The following is a 16431-nucleotide window of genomic DNA, read 5'->3' as shown; positions in this document are numbered from 1 at the left end:
ATAAACAAACTTATAATGTTAAAATAAACAAACATTCATGCAGGTTAACCAAAATTTTCTTTTAAACTAAAATTTCTGGACAAACTGAAAGCAACTGAGCAAATTTAAATAAAAAGAAGCATTATACATTAATGTTTTTATAGTCATTTACAGAAATACTAATATAAATCAAAAAGAAGCATTATACATTTAATGTTTTTACAAATTATTCAAAGAAATATTAGCGTTTGACCTTATATCACTGTACATTTTACCATTCTTGCAATTCCAAAAAGTTCAATGTTCCAAAATCTAAAGAAAAATTTCATTGTTCGTACACCATTAGGAAAATTTGTAGAATATCCATTGTTCAGGTTAACCAATCACAAAGTTTTTGTGTACACAATCGAAAATAATACCAAAAATGTTTTAGATTCTGAAACATGAATTGTAATTGTGCATATGTATGAATATGCTTTTTTTAGTTTAGTTCGTCCATTTTAATCCCAAAACCAATTACAACTACCACTTTCATGCATCCCATTTTAACCATGTTATATCTATTGTAAACACAGAATTTACTTAAAAGCCTCAGAAGAAAAGTAGGTTAACCTAACCCAACTTTTGTCACTAAATTAATAAATTCTGCTTATATTCTTTAGCCAACTATGATATGATAAAAGTCAAACTTTGTAATCATTTGTATCTTTTTTTTATGAAGCAAAATCCTGATTGATATTAATGTCTTCTTTGATTAAATATCATTATGTTCTACACAAAGGTATTTCATGTGTTTGTTCTTAAGCACACAATATAGGAATATCAGCAGCATACCTGGTGATGTGTTCTGCATCTCAGAAAATCTCTGTATTGATTCTTCTCTTTGGCTCTGAAAAATACAGAACAATTCAAAGAATTAATAAATATCAAAAGATTTTATAATGGAAATTCTAACAAAAAGTTGCTTGGATTGTTGTGCTTAGCATTACTCCCACTCATGTTACAACTTATTATTGTCAAGCTGATGATCAAATATGTATTCATTCTGTTCCGTTGTTTTAAGAGAAAAGTGTGAGGAAAATATTTGTTGAATGGATGGGCAGTCTGAAATACAGGTCAACAGACAGACTGACAAGGAGGTTGCAATAGAAATGGGGTATAATGCAGATCATTTTTTCAGTATATGATAAGACTGCATATGTTGTGATAGCCTATATAAATTACATTATATATCACAGTTATTTAGAATTCTACTCTCTAACCAGTAGCCATATCTTCTTATATGACTTCAACTTTGTAGGCATGATATATGTTCTAATACTTATTTAAAGAATGTCTACAATGACATAACATAATGGGGAGCGTCTTTTTACCACAGAACACCACAGAATACCACAGAACACCACAGAATACCACAGAACACCAAAAATATACCACAGAACTTCGAAATATAAATACTTCAGACATTATATCATTGTTTTTGTTAATTCTTTTTATAATTTGACATTTATTATTCAAATAAATTTAATTTTTCTATTTAGGGTCGACTCACTATCTCTATGCCCCTAACTGAATTGGCCTATTATTGGGTCTATACCAAAAACGCCTACCGGTATTAAAACCATAATATACAAAAAATATTTAAAGTCCCAACAATTCTAATTCTGGGGTATATTTGTGACATTTACTTTTTTTTAAAAATACATTTTAATTTTTTCTTATTTTTTCCTTCCATTTTTTAGAATGTTTCTAAAAAATGCATAATGTAATTATATCTTAAATCTATTTTGTATATACCAGAATTTATCGTTTTTGTAGTTGTCATTTTTGTTTAATAATAAGTACATGTATATTATTAAATATTGAATAATGTATAAAGCAGTCCTTTAAGGGCTACCAAATACTTTCAACAAGATATTTGAAGTTGTTGTTGGACAGTTATTTGAGTTGACTAATAAAATATTATTAGTGTGTCGTTATAATAGTGAAAAATTTCAAATTTGATGATTTGGGACTTTTCTTTTGATGTGGGTGTATCTTCTCCAATTTATGTATAGAATTTATGCAGGGCCTGAAATTGTGTAGAGGCATGTTGGTAGTTGTCTCCAGCATTGTCCAGGGAAAACATTCTCTGACAACACAAGCGGCAACTCAGATGGACATCACAAACTAGTACATTAGCTTGGCTTTTGAAACACTGAATAGATTCTTGATACACTTGATGCAGTTCAAAACAAAATACTGTCGGCAAGTCAGATGAAACATTGTATACACATACTTTACTTGAGATGAAATAAAAGTCATTGGACAATATTTCAGATTTACGAAATTTTGTATGCATTTGGAAATAGTTGAACTGCATCTCAATAATTAAAAACTGGCATATGCAGCATTACTATATAGATTCTATATTTTGAGTCTAAAATGATGATCTGAGCGAGTTCACCGGCACATTAAAAGTACCAAAATTTAATTAGATTATCTAATTTTGACACTCGTCGTAATCACCAATTCATCAAGCCAATTAACATGTCATTTTAGTTATCACACATGAGACATCAAATACATTTAATTGGGTGTCTTCCTGCTATTCCTACATTTTGAAAATAAATATTCCTTCTATTCCTCTCTTTCAAAAATAATGGCAATGCTGAATTCGACTATGGTGCCGGTTGAACAATATGAGTTCTAATCGGTTAAACAGAAAAGTTTTCATATGGGCAGACATTATGAGTAAAAAACACAAGTGTTTAAAAAATTGGAATTTTTATGTAACGAAAACATTTTCTGAGTGTAATGCAAAACATTTGTGTTACATTACAGAATATATTCATAGTACTTCAGTTGTCAATACTATTATGTCTAAAATGTTTAAGTAAATATGTTGAAAAGTGGCAATGCAATTTACAGTCAGAAAAAGCTTTATCTGGGAAAGGTGGTAACAAACTTCGAACATATAATTTATTTAAGAACAGTTTTGAAACGGAAGCTTATTGTACAATTCCAATGTCATTTTCACATAGTTCTTTTTGTCTAATTTCGATGTGGTGTAGCACCACTAAGAATCGAAACAGGGAGATTTGAAAAATTACTTTTAGAGGAGCGAGTCTGTGATAGTTGTAAGGGTATTTTAGAAGATGAAGCCCATGTTATTTTATCGTGTCCTTTATATGACGATTTTTTGAAAAAAAATCATTTGATGAAGCAACACATTTTAATAGTGATTTTATGTCTTTCGATGATAAACAGAAATTAGTGTTGTTAATATGATTCGTAGCTGTTCCAAAGCCTTTTGTTAGAACTTTTTTTATATTTTCTACTATTACTATTTTCAAACTGTACATTGATGAAAACTAACTCGTTAGGTTTTATGGATATTTACCTGAAGTTAATTAGCATTATGTTTTGACAATCTAATCTAATGAATCCCTTGTTTATTCAACTATTCCTTCTATTCCTACATGGATTTCTTACGGTGTCATCCTGGTTTGCCCACTTTTAATTACATGCATATGTAAACATAGGGTGGATTGTTGTTTTAACAATTATAGTTTATTTCTGAATTATAGTCATATTTTTTACCTGTAAAATTTTATCAAATACTATATTCTGCTATTAAATCAATGAAAATGTTCAAAAGTTTTAATATAGTTTTTATCAGGAAAATGTATTGAATTTGACAATAAATACTAACAAATAGAATAAAAATGCAACTGTTCAGTAGCCAAGCTTTACAAATGAAATAATTTAAAAAAAAAACCAACAGATTGTTATTTTACAATAGTGCTCTATTTATTTCCTTATGCAATGCATTTATAAACTTGATTCATATATTAGGTGACGACCATTGGATATTGTATGGAGGGAAGATTTTGAAAATAAATAACTCAGCCTTGATAATAAGAAAAAAATAATCGTTTGTCCTGTAGTAGTTTGAAAATAAATAAAGTTTAACTGACTTAAAATGTATTGAAAATAAATAACTTGGCAGGTCTTTTAAGCCATTTTATAAATGCTATTCTAAAGTATGAGATGGCACCTGATTCGTCCAAAATTCGTCTTTTTTCATTTTTTTTTAGGGAAAAACTTCCCAAATCTTTAAATAATATCATGTATTAATATTAATTTACTTGAATTAAATGTCTGAAAATGGGTTTCATTTAACTTAGGTATATTGTCTCAGGAACATTTACTTTATTCTCTTTTGCTTTCCATTTGTAATTTAGTAAAAAAAAATTTAACTTGACTTTTATTTTTTTTAAGGATTTTTTTTCTAAAAAAAAATAGCAACCACATCCATAAAACTATATGTGAACTACATGTTTTTGCTTTATCCTACATATTGGTGTTTTGATGTCCCTAAAAACTAAAAGTCTTACACTGAAACTATATATTTTACCTTGAGACCAAAATATTGTCAAAAAAATAATAAAAAAAGAACTTGCATTTTTGATCAAGAAAGGTTCTGGGAAATGCGCAGAATGCATGATTTTGCATACATTTTTCTATAGCTTCTTCGGGCCTTCAGCGGCCCCAAAACCCTGCGCACGAAATTTGTTTAGTTATTTTTTAATATACTTTATATTACTTTTAAAACAGGCTAGTGCCATTGTTTTACATGTATGTTAAATTATTGAGAGAAAAAAAATATAATTTATGTATAATTTATCTATACATTTATGAAAATGGAATTACAAAATAAAAAATACCTGAATATATATAGAAAACACTGATAAACTATATACCTAAGTTGGAACAGACTATATAATTGTGTGCTCATTAAACCTTTTGTCTTTTTTGTTTTCTTTACTAATAAATAATAGGTGTAATTAAAAGTGGGCAAACCAGGAGTAAACCATTTCTTACAAATGACATACAAGATTTTAGGAGGAATAAACCATTTAATTGAGTTATACATTGCATAATCAGATGGCAATTAGAATTCAATCTATTGACAATTTTGTAAATAGTTGATTATTTTGAAATTTATTAACAGAATTGGGAGAACAAACTTAATCTTAATAGTGCAATTGGCGCCGGTAAAATTCATCATGTCAACTTTTTTTTATAGAAAATTTTTTTTTAAATACAAAAAGCATTTTTTTTATATAGAAAAACATTTACTTATAGAAAATCATTTTTTTTTTTTTATAGAAAAACTTTTATTTATAGAAAATCATTTTTTCTTATAGAAATTTTTTTTTTATTACAATAAATTGTTTTTAAAAGATTTTTATAAAATATAGTTTAGTATCTCAAAGGTCTCCAAATATAAAAAAAAAAACCAAATAACAAAAAAAGTTATGATCATTAAAGAAATTTATATCCCATCCGGTCAATCGTCCTGTCATTAGTGTAGCCCGAATTATAAAAATGATATAATTCTGAATTATTAGTTTTGCATTTTGTAAATTAATTCAATGTTCTGTGGTATATTTTAGTAGTTTTATTGTATTTTGTGAAGTTCTGTGGTATATTTTAGGTGTTCTGTGGTATTCTGTGGTGTTCTGTGGTAAAAAGACGCTCCGGAAATCCGTAACATAATGTGGTAATTATGGAACAGAGAATGAGTGAAGAAAGATTTTTCAAAGGACAATGAAGCCAATATTCATCATATAAATACCAAGTCAGCAATTCTCATTTATAAAATGTCATTTTAATGACCTGAAAGATTTTTAAATTGGAAATGAATAATTATACTAAAGAAAAATGGCTTCAAAGACAAATCATACATACACCAATAATGATCTTGTAACAGACATTGTTTCTTTATTCTCAAGGTATAAAGGATATCAGACATAAATGAAATTGTAACAAATTTAAAAGATTAGTTATTAACCTAGTATCCTTAAACTGGTGGCATGTCTTCCTTTTAAAGGAATGGACACTAGGAAGACATCTTAAACAAGACTATTAACATAATAACTGGTTTCCTGACTGCACAGAGGAACCAGATGAATTTTTTCAATCAATTCTGTCACTCTATTACTTTGTACCAGTTATATTGCTATATAAGCAAAAAAACCTTTAACAACTACAGGTGTCTTATGTTCAACAGAAAAAATGTAGAATGTTTAAATGAAAATTGACCTAGATTTATGACCTTTATTTAATTCAAAAGTTTTTAAAATATGTATGTATTTCAAATTACGATCTATTTGCCATTAAATTTCAGAATGTTATTATTTAAACATTAGACATTCAAGTCAAAATCAATCATAAATTCAATGATTTTCTTCTTTTGTTGACAGACAGAATTTCACTTTTTAAGTTTTAGTGTAATATAAAACATTCAAACTGCTTATTCATTCATCACAATAAAACTTAATCCTAACATAAAATATTTGAATTAAACCCCAGATCTGTATGACATTACACGGTAAACATAATACCTTAATTCACTATCTTAATTTTAAAATACATCATTTTGTAATACACATGAAAATATATAAATAAAAGGGTATGTGGGGTAAACGTCAGGGAGACGACAGCCGAACAACACAAATTTACATACATATTTTTTTATTAAAATTGTAAAATACACATCATATTGATTTTATAGAAGAAATTAATACTTTTTTATGCTTTTTATGAGTGGGGATTAATAATGCTGTTAAAGTGTTGATGGCATGGTATTGTCAGTTTGTTTTCGCCTTATGAGTTTGAATATCCCAATGGTATTTTTCGCCTCTCTCTTATGGTTGTTGCATTTTATTTGGATATAAAACATTCCTGTAACACACCATGTGATTACTATCTGCCAATCAAAATGGAGGTATCCTTATGAAATCTATAATACTTCGTATTTCATTAGGTGTTAATTAATTGGTTGATTGAATATTTGTTTAATGTTGTGGAAATGCAAAATGACCAAATATGTAGAAGGTCAAACTTGGGACTGTAAGCCATCATGTTTAAGCAAGTTATGAGCCTTGTCAAAGGCAATTTAAAAGAAATATCTATATCTGAAAGTTGTATAATAATGACTACAGAAAGAATTGTTGAAATCAGTTATAATAGAAATTTTACAGTACAGTATCAAATGAAAATTTCTGACTGAAAACTGCTTAAGATTTAATTAAGCTCTTAACTATATAATACCTCTTGTTTTTTAAAATGTCTTAATGACCCCAATAAATGTATTCTACAACAGATTTTCTACTAAAAAATTGCAGCCAATGAGCATTAAGATCTGAATGGAATGCATAGAAAATAATGAAAAATATTCAAAAAATAAATATAGCTTCTGATGACTGTAATTGAAAAGCATGTGACAAAAAGCTGAAGTACTTACTGTGTAGTTTATACATAAAATGATTGATTGACAGTTGTTTAATTAATGTCCAGTGGTAAATCTTATAAAATGAGATCTATGTCAATAAAAATTTCAAACCAACAACATAATAAAACTATAGAGACGTTTGATCATATATGGGAAATAAGTTATAACTAAAATGCACTGATATGACATTTTTATAATTGGGATCAGGCAATGTATTTGAATTAGTATTTGTTCAAACAGGAAACAGGAAACTTTAAAGGAGCAAAGCAACTACCGGATACAAGTACCTCTTAATCTAATAATCCTCAATTTTCAACAAATAAACATAAGTATGATAAAAAAAAACAAATGTAAGGCTTTACAATTTGTATTCATTTGAACAATGCAGATACCATAGTCATTTCACTTTTAAATTAAAAGTAATCTACAACTTTGACCCATTCAGACAAAGAGCTTATGTAGGTCAGAACTATATCTTGTTGGTGACATTCACTCATAAAAATATGGTCAAACACATGTAAAGAAAAGCAACATGTCATGTCTGTACATATTCATTAGGTTCCTAATGGATATTTAGCAACATTACATAGCTTGTAAATGGTGTTACGGAAATTAAAAAAAAACTAGTTGGACATGAAGGTCTAGGTATATATAGTTAATTACCAAACATGACAGGAAAAGTAAAAATCGTGTAATATTAACAGAATAATCATGTAAATGAACTCCTTTAACAGCGGTGGTATGATAAATGATTTCTAAAAATGTGTTTATAACCATAGAGGTGTTACGAGTTCAAGGCCTTTTTCTGCTTTTATTAAAATTAACATCTAAATTTTATTTTTTTTATTCTTATTTTTTTTTTTTTTTTGTAGGGGGGAAATTAGGGTGCTTTCTACCAAAATATTATACAGAAATACTGAAAATAATTTCTATTTAAGATTAGATCTTATACTTGGTAGAATAAAACTGTCTGAAAGCAGTTGCATTTCTATCTTAACAACACCAATAGGACCTGCTTCTCTCAGTAACCATCATCTAGGTTTTCAGTGAGTCTATATGTTGTCTCTAAAGTTAAAATCAAAATGGATGAATCAACTACCATTATCAACCTTTCTCAGCATTCCAGAGAGGATTCAAGGAGTTTGTGAGCAGTCAACAATAACCCATTTTTCAAATAGTCTAATTTTTTCACAATATTTCTCTGACTGACTACTAGCAGTAACAACAAAGCCATCAAACCCATACCTGTGCAATCACATTTCTTGCACTGGAGAGTTTCTATAGGTCTGGTTGCTTGTTTGCCCAGTAACAAATATTTCATATGTACTCAGGATGTTGCCCAGTCACAATTATGTGTTCTCAGGATGAGTAATATTAAACAATAAATCAAATAAGCCTGTTCTTCAAATTTAATCAACCACAAATTGACAATGGAGGGCTAGAAATCTGAATGCCCACTGGACTGAATCCTTTAATTGAAGTTTGCTAAATCCCTGACTGTCACTCAAAATTTAGGTATTTGTAAATAAAGGGTAAAATCAATTTCCCCTGTAAGTGGTCAAATACAAACTCATTAATTGTTGCCACAAAGGTTCTTTAGTATGCAGAGTGTGTGGAACTCTTCAAACCCTTCGCATCAGATTTATCTTATAATATTGCTACTGAATATAAGGTTTTTATACAAATGGAACAGCCAAACATATGCTCCATTAGCATGAGTATAGCCACCTGATAAACGTCCTGGTAACCACATTTCTCAGTACTCTGTTGTTGTCTTAATATCTAGCCTCATTGGACATATCTCTTACGATTTGAAAAAAAAAACTTTAATCAAAGAAAAAATACCAATACAACACATGGACCATTAAAACTGCCCAAAAATGAAGAAAAATATACAAAATCAGCTTTATGTCTCTACAAAGTTTAAAATATATGTCCTTTGTATTCCTCCTCATGCTTCGCTGGTCATATTAAATTTAACTTATATACTGAACTGTAAATAAACAGCTGATAAAATTACTTACCTCTAATCAAAATAAATATATTTTCTTAAAATTTTCCAGGAAAAATGTGCATATAGTAAACTGCCAGTTAAAATTTTATCCTATGCTTCCTTAAAAGTACAAAATCCCATCTCCTATGGGTAAATCCTGAACTAGAAATCAAAACAGATCGTCACAAGTTGACAAATAGACCACGGTAGTTTTATACAGGAAGTGTAAAAAAGTTTAATCTCATAAAAGATTTAACAATACAGTGTAGTAATACATACTATACAAAGACCTGAATATTAAATATCAGGGTTTCGTACTCCCAAATGATACATTTTCATCAATGTAATAATTTGAAATACAGATTTAGAAAATTTTGTCATCTAAATGTAATGAGTTGTTTTTACTACCACTCATAAACTTAGCTAACATACAGATATAAAGTTCTGGGACCAAACACTATCAAAATTTCAAATCTTGGTGTGTCTCCTGAGTCATAGGCGTACAAGATTAAATTTGATGCAAAAAAGCAATTTGTATATTTGTGTCAGAATGACATAGCTATAAACATTTGGAGCCCCCATAGTTTGATTTGTTTTCAGGAAAAGATCCATTCTAATGATAATCTCATGTTAGATGCACAATCTCAAAACAGAAGCATTTGATACAAAAGATAATAGATTATGTTCGGTGCACATTTTCATAGCGTGCACATTTTCATAGCGGAAACATTTTATAAAATATTTGCTATCTGAAGCCTTTTAAAAGCCACACCTTGTCACCCTCCAATTACCTCTTGTTTAAAATTTGAAAAAAGAAATCAACACTGATGCATGAAAAGTGAAAATTCTTTCAATTTTTGGCCACATCCCTCCTGGTTTTGAGGGTATCACACCTTTGAAACAACACCATCTCTGGCATACATACCCATGTCTTATAAGGCATTCTTGAAGCAAGAGCACTGAAACAGCAAGTCATTGTGTTCAATTCACTGACTTATAATGTACACCTTCTCTTAATGAATAACTCTCTGGACAATAAAATTTACACAAATATTTTCCTAACAGTGAAAACAGTACTCATGACATGATAGTTAACACTAATCAGCTGATTACCTGTAATATGTCATAACAAAATCACACCTGACTGTGTAATCCATCATCTAACCTGACTTCTTGGTTTAAAGATCAATGACCATTGTTTGGGTGACTACTGACTTCACTATATACCTTAATTATCTTGTCTCACTTGAAAAATGCCAGAAATTTTCGCTTTATCATTTCACTGTTGTTGTTTTTTTGTAGGCTTCAGTATCACTTTTGGTCTGACTTTATAATTCATTTGTTCTTGAGCTATGTAACTAAATCTAAGGCTGGTGGTGTATTTGAAAATGTACAGGAATTAATGCAATGGGAAACAAAAAAAACTCGCTTTTTCTTTTTTGCAATTTTTTTATTCATTTAACTTTTTACACATCTCTTCCTCTTTTTAAATGACTGAACTTCATTAGAACCTCCATCCCTCAATTGCCATAAATGGTGAGAATTTGAGAACTGAACTTTGACATTAAACTTAATATACATATAAGGTCAAAACAAACAAAAATTTCGGGGGGGGGCAAGCCCCCCATGACCCCCCCCTTTTTGGTCACCCACTACAAATTAGTAAACAGCCTGTTCATTAAAAAGTTATTGAAAGCCCTGCAAAAGTTTGATAGCATTTGGTTGAGGCAAACTAAAGTTAGAGAACGGAAACCAACTTTGGGACATACATACGGACGTACAGACGGACAAGGGTAAAACTTAATGCCCCCTCCGCTACGGCAGGGGCATAAAAAATAAAAAAAAGAGCAGACAACAGCATAGCCAGAAAGAAAAGCAAGGACAAGACAAACAAGAGTCCACAAAACACTTCACAGATGTACCAACATGAAACCCAACCAAAATCTGAGGGTGATCTCAGGTGTTCCAGAAGGGTAGGCAGATCCAGCTCCACTAGTGGCACCTGTTATATATACAAGGCAAACTATGAGAGATCATATGTTTCGGTCATGTGTAATTGCAGAGATGACCATGTTGGTCAATTAACTGAATCAATGACATAATTGTGATGAATAAGTCTTACCCTGTTTACTTTTATTAGGGCAAGTCACTCATGGGTATTTAACGCTATGTCGGTTTCAGACGTTTTTTTTTGTTTGAACTTAGATTTCGCGAAAGGTTTTTTTTTACTTTCTGACAGACAATACATGGATGACAGACACCAAGAGATAGTAAAAACAAAAACTAGCTGCTTGGCCAGGAAGGCTAAACCGAAATTCTAGGAACGTGATTATGAAATAAATTCAATTTCCTCATTACACATAAAAGACCCCCCAGATGGACACTTTTAATTTACCTTCATCAATCATGAAATTAACATCCTCATATCCATCTTGAAATAAACAGCTCTGGTGATTATTATATATGATTTCGTGTAATTTGTCACAATCATAACAAAAATCTAATAAACCGTAAATTTGTCCTGAGACATCAACGTAAGCAACACACCTGTTGAAAATGTCATGGAAGAATAAAAATCAGGCATGTTTACAAATTTTTTTTACCTGTTGATATTAAGTAGGTTATTAAATAGGTCATTTGAGAATCAATCCTATAATTATAATTTTTTACCATATAAGTAGAAATTGATGACATATAACTTTGTGGTAATATGATAAGATAATGACAGGGATTGGAATTGATTGAAATGATTGTGTAAGCTCTCTCTACCTTAAGATGATGATCAATACTACAGTCATATAGAAAGATTTTTTACAACATATTTTTTTTTTCGGAGAAAAACATTACTTCCATCTAAACAGATAAAATTGTTTATGATAGGCAAAATAATGCAACACTTTCATCTAAAAATATTCAACATTATCTACATTTTATCACATGCATAGCATATATGAAATTTTTTCAAACTATTAAAATTGATAACAAAACAATATCATTGATTTTGATTAATCTACCAACAGGGTATTCTTCAACTGATTATCCTTTTTTTTTTATTTTCTTTTATGGGGTTATATAACTGATCCCATGAGTAAAACTCCTAAAAACTGACTTGATGCCCAAACTTTAACCTATTTCTGTATCAAGACAAACCAATCTAAATGCTCCAATAAACCATGTAAGTATCTGTAAGACCTTATTACCATGTAGAATTGTTACTGATGAAAATGATTTATATATTGAATTATGAATAACTATGCCTGTAATTTAAGTGAACTACATGTTTTGTTTGTCAGCTATGTAAATATTGTATCAACTTGTGACAGCTGTTCAATACAAGTTTATGTCATTTCAGGACCGAAATGAATCTGATTGTGACAAATTTTATTGATAGAGTCGGAAATATACATCCTAGTTATAATCAAGTCAGAATCAGAAATATAAATTCTAAGACCACAACTAGAAGTTATTCCATCTACAGAATATGTTTCTCATTAAAGGTACCATAATTGGTGGACCTACTCTTAAAATGAGTTTTGTTATGAGCAGGGGAATAGGACTTAAACTTAATATATTTCCATAGTTAAATTTTGATTGCAAAGTTTTACAACCATTGCAGCTCTTCTGTAATAAAGCTCTAAACTGTTCCCAAATATCTTAAAACTTTCACAATTTTGTGTGATGACTATACAATAAACATATATATGTCAGAAAAAAATCAACTTTGTACATATAATTTGTTTTTCTAACATTGATTTTTTCAATTACTTTTTGGTTATCCCTAAAAAGCATATATAACACCAGGAGACCATATTTATGCACTATATCAATATTTAGTTAGTTTGTACAAATTTATATAGTAAAATATGGCAAACTGCAGGATAAAAAATCATTATCATGCTTGTTGAAATATAAATATTTGACATCAATTTATGTTCACAGGAAGCATATTCTCATTTTTTCCAGTATTTCCGCTAGCTAACAATGGTTAATGTAACTCCCTTGATGCCATCTCAAATCATGTCAAGGAAATGAATTTCTTCTTTAGACTGGTAGTAAAATATGAAACATATGATTTAGTTTTCATCAAATTTAATGGATAACTATATATTTATGGTACATTGAAACAGTTCTTCATTAAACCTTTCTACTTCAAAGTCTTTAATTTGATCATGATACAATGTACAGCTACTATTTGCAGTGGTACATGGAATTAATTGAGAGACCAACAATTAATCTATCAAACAATGTAACGATAATAAGGCCAAACAAAATAGTATAACATGTGTTTATGGTTTCATGCAGATAAAAGATAGAGTAGACATGTACAAATGTTTCTGCTAACTTTTCAACTATTTATCATGGGATCAAGTTATTTGATTTTTTTTTTAAAATCGAAAAAATATCAACTCAGTCTTATTAAAACCAGATCTCATTCTGCTCTATCCCTGAACAGAGCAAAGTCATGAAAGTGAGAGAACCTTACTGATAGGCACTTTTAAGCATACACAAAATAAACATCTTAAAGATCTTAATACTCAGACACATACAAAAAATTACTGATCTCTGTTGGTAAAAATACCATTTTCTACTAGAGTTTTTCTAAAACTTTCTGTGGATTACTGTTTATTGATTCAGAAGTTCACTTTGAGCAAAGTCACCAACATTTAATAATGGTATGGAATAGTTCTCTGTTCCCAAACATTGAGTCTAGATCTCAGGCTAAAATTTACAGATAAATTAAATTATCTCCCTTTAATAACTTTGTGCTAATTAATTTACAGTGTTAATAAGAACTTATTAATTAACTTTGTCTTAATAATTTTGATCCTTTGAATTCAAATTCAAATAGCCTTTGTTTTTCTATTACTTAACATATTCAGATTTTTTAGTTTCATTGGAGTTAATGTCCTTGTATGTATTGATTTACATAAATATGTGGTGTAACTGCCCTTAAATATATCCTTTTACAGAAACATGTCTATCATACAATAATGACAAGTAAAAAAACTTTACACTTGACATAAAACAAAAATTTATTCCTGGTTTTTTTTTGTTGGTTGGGATCTTATGTTGCTCAGTCTTTAGTTTTCTGAGAAGTGTTTTGTACTATTGTTTGTCTTATCTCCTTTTTGTCATGGTGTTGCATGTCTTTCATCTACTTATGATTTTCGATTGCCTTTTGACCTCTTCTTACTTTTTCACAATTACTGAATAAATAATATAGTTCTCTGGTGATTGTCAACAAGTTCATCTTTATCACTTTTAACAATAACATAATTACCAAGATTCTGCTTCCAAATCACGCTTACAAAAAAATATCTTGATGTAAATTTACCATGCAACATGTTTCTTTTTACTGTTTTTAATAACGTATGATGATGCAGAACTTAACAAAAAATCCATAATGAATTAATCATCACTGAAATGATATCCAACAGCTGGTGAATAAATGCATCTTCTGTCTCTTTAACAGTAATATATATAAGCAATAAAAAGATATAGTCTGTTGAAATATTAAAATACTTTAAGGCATCTGCATGTAAACTTGTATGTAGTCACACCTACTATAAAATTAAGGAAGTGCATAAGCTTATAATTTTTGTGCTCATATATTTGTGCATGCATGTATGCATGTAGGTATGTAGGTATGTATGCATCTCTTTGTTGTTGTAAAACAGGTTACCACTTACATGGTACATTTGAATATGCACTCTGATGTGACTTAGTACAGTGGTTTTCTAAATCTTATTTAATATGTCAATTTCGTAAGTAAACAATTTAAGCTGCTGTCATAATGACAGCAAAAGTTTGTTTTCTTGCATTCATTGTTAATTCAATTAAAGGTCATTACTCCTAAAGTCTATAAGTGGAAAATGTCAAAATCAAACTTAATCTCTATTTCGTCATCAGAAAAAAACATTGCAAATTTTGAAAAGATTTAGTTTTAAAAATTTTAAGTTATCAAATGGACATGACTTCCAGCTCCATTTTTCAATCTTCATTGTACATGATAACTCCTAAAGGACAAAAATTTCATAAAAAATTATCAATTTAAACTTCACCTCTATGTTGCCATGAGAAACAACATATTAGGATTGACTTATCCCACAGAAACAATTTAAAGCTCTATTTTGGATAACTCAAGAACCATAAATTTTGTTGATGCAAATGATTATCAAAACAAAGCACTTTAAATACTATTATGCTATTTCGTGGTGGTCAGTTTTTATTGGTAGAGGAAGCTGGAGAGAACCATTGACCTTCTGTAAGAAAACTGACAATCCTAGTCAATTAAAATTAGTGTCGAGTACACCTGCCACATGCGGGATTCGAACTCACAACCTCAGTGTTGACAGGCTAGTGATACAGTAGTTAGACTACCTAGAACACTCGGCAAAGCTTTAACACAGGTTCTGTATTTCATTCAAATGATCATTCAGTATTACATATTACATAACCAACAATCAACATAAAGCTTTGGGATCCAGGAAGTCTATTTTATCCTTTGATTGGTCTAATACATGTGCCATATACAATTTAAATTTTCTTTAATCTGGACAGTATATTACAAGGTGATTCAAAATATTCTCTTTGTCAATGTTTTTTTTACCCTTGACTTCTGACCTAAATTGAGTATCAAGTAAACAATGAACAAGCTTCAGTGAATATCAAATCATATAAAAGGTAATAATGAATACAAATTTAATAACAATTCTGGTGTTCATCAGCACTATGTAGAAACATGAAAGATTACTACAAACTAAAATTAATTGATCATTTTGCAAGTTCTCCTAAAAACGAACAATATACTCTGTACATTTAAAAAAATTTCCTACTGCAAGAAGTACATTCAAGCCGTGTAAATAGTTTAAACAGATGAAAGACAATATTCAATCAAAACTCCATAAAATGTTTACTACCTTGTAATTATTAAGGATAAACAATTACAAGGATTTATTATCATGTAAACAAAGTTTATGATTTATATCATATTTACAAGGTGATAGTACTTTATCCTGTCTTGACTTTTGACAAGGGTAAGAGTAGTTATCAGATACCTTAAATATTTCTTTCTGATTATGCTTAGTCTTATCCCTGCATGACTAAAACATTATTTGTTGTCTTGTAAATTCAACATAATACATGCATCAAGATCTCTTAAATTTATTGAACTTGA

General features: G+C 29.5%; 1 protein-coding gene across 3 annotated transcripts in view; it reads right to left on the bottom strand.

Annotated features, from left to right (window-relative positions):
* The window catches only part of LOC127722241 (uncharacterized), a 49026-nt gene that overhangs the window by 12372 nt on the left and 20223 nt on the right, over window positions 1-16431 (bottom strand). For all 3 annotated transcript variants that reach the window (XM_052229140.1, XM_052229146.1, XM_052229152.1), the window contains one exon: window positions 814-868. In XM_052229140.1, the coding sequence (XP_052085100.1) occupies window positions 814-868 (55 nt within the window). The remainder of the gene's footprint in view (window positions 1-813; window positions 869-16431) is intronic.

This window comes from Mytilus californianus, unplaced genomic scaffold, assembly GCF_021869535.1.
Source record: "Mytilus californianus isolate M0D057914Y unplaced genomic scaffold, xbMytCali1.0.p SCAF_1, whole genome shotgun sequence".
Classification (NCBI taxonomy): Eukaryota; Metazoa; Mollusca; class Bivalvia; order Mytilida; family Mytilidae; genus Mytilus; species Mytilus californianus.
The sequence above is the reverse complement of the archived record's forward strand: the minus strand, read 5'-3'. Positions and strand labels throughout refer to the sequence as shown.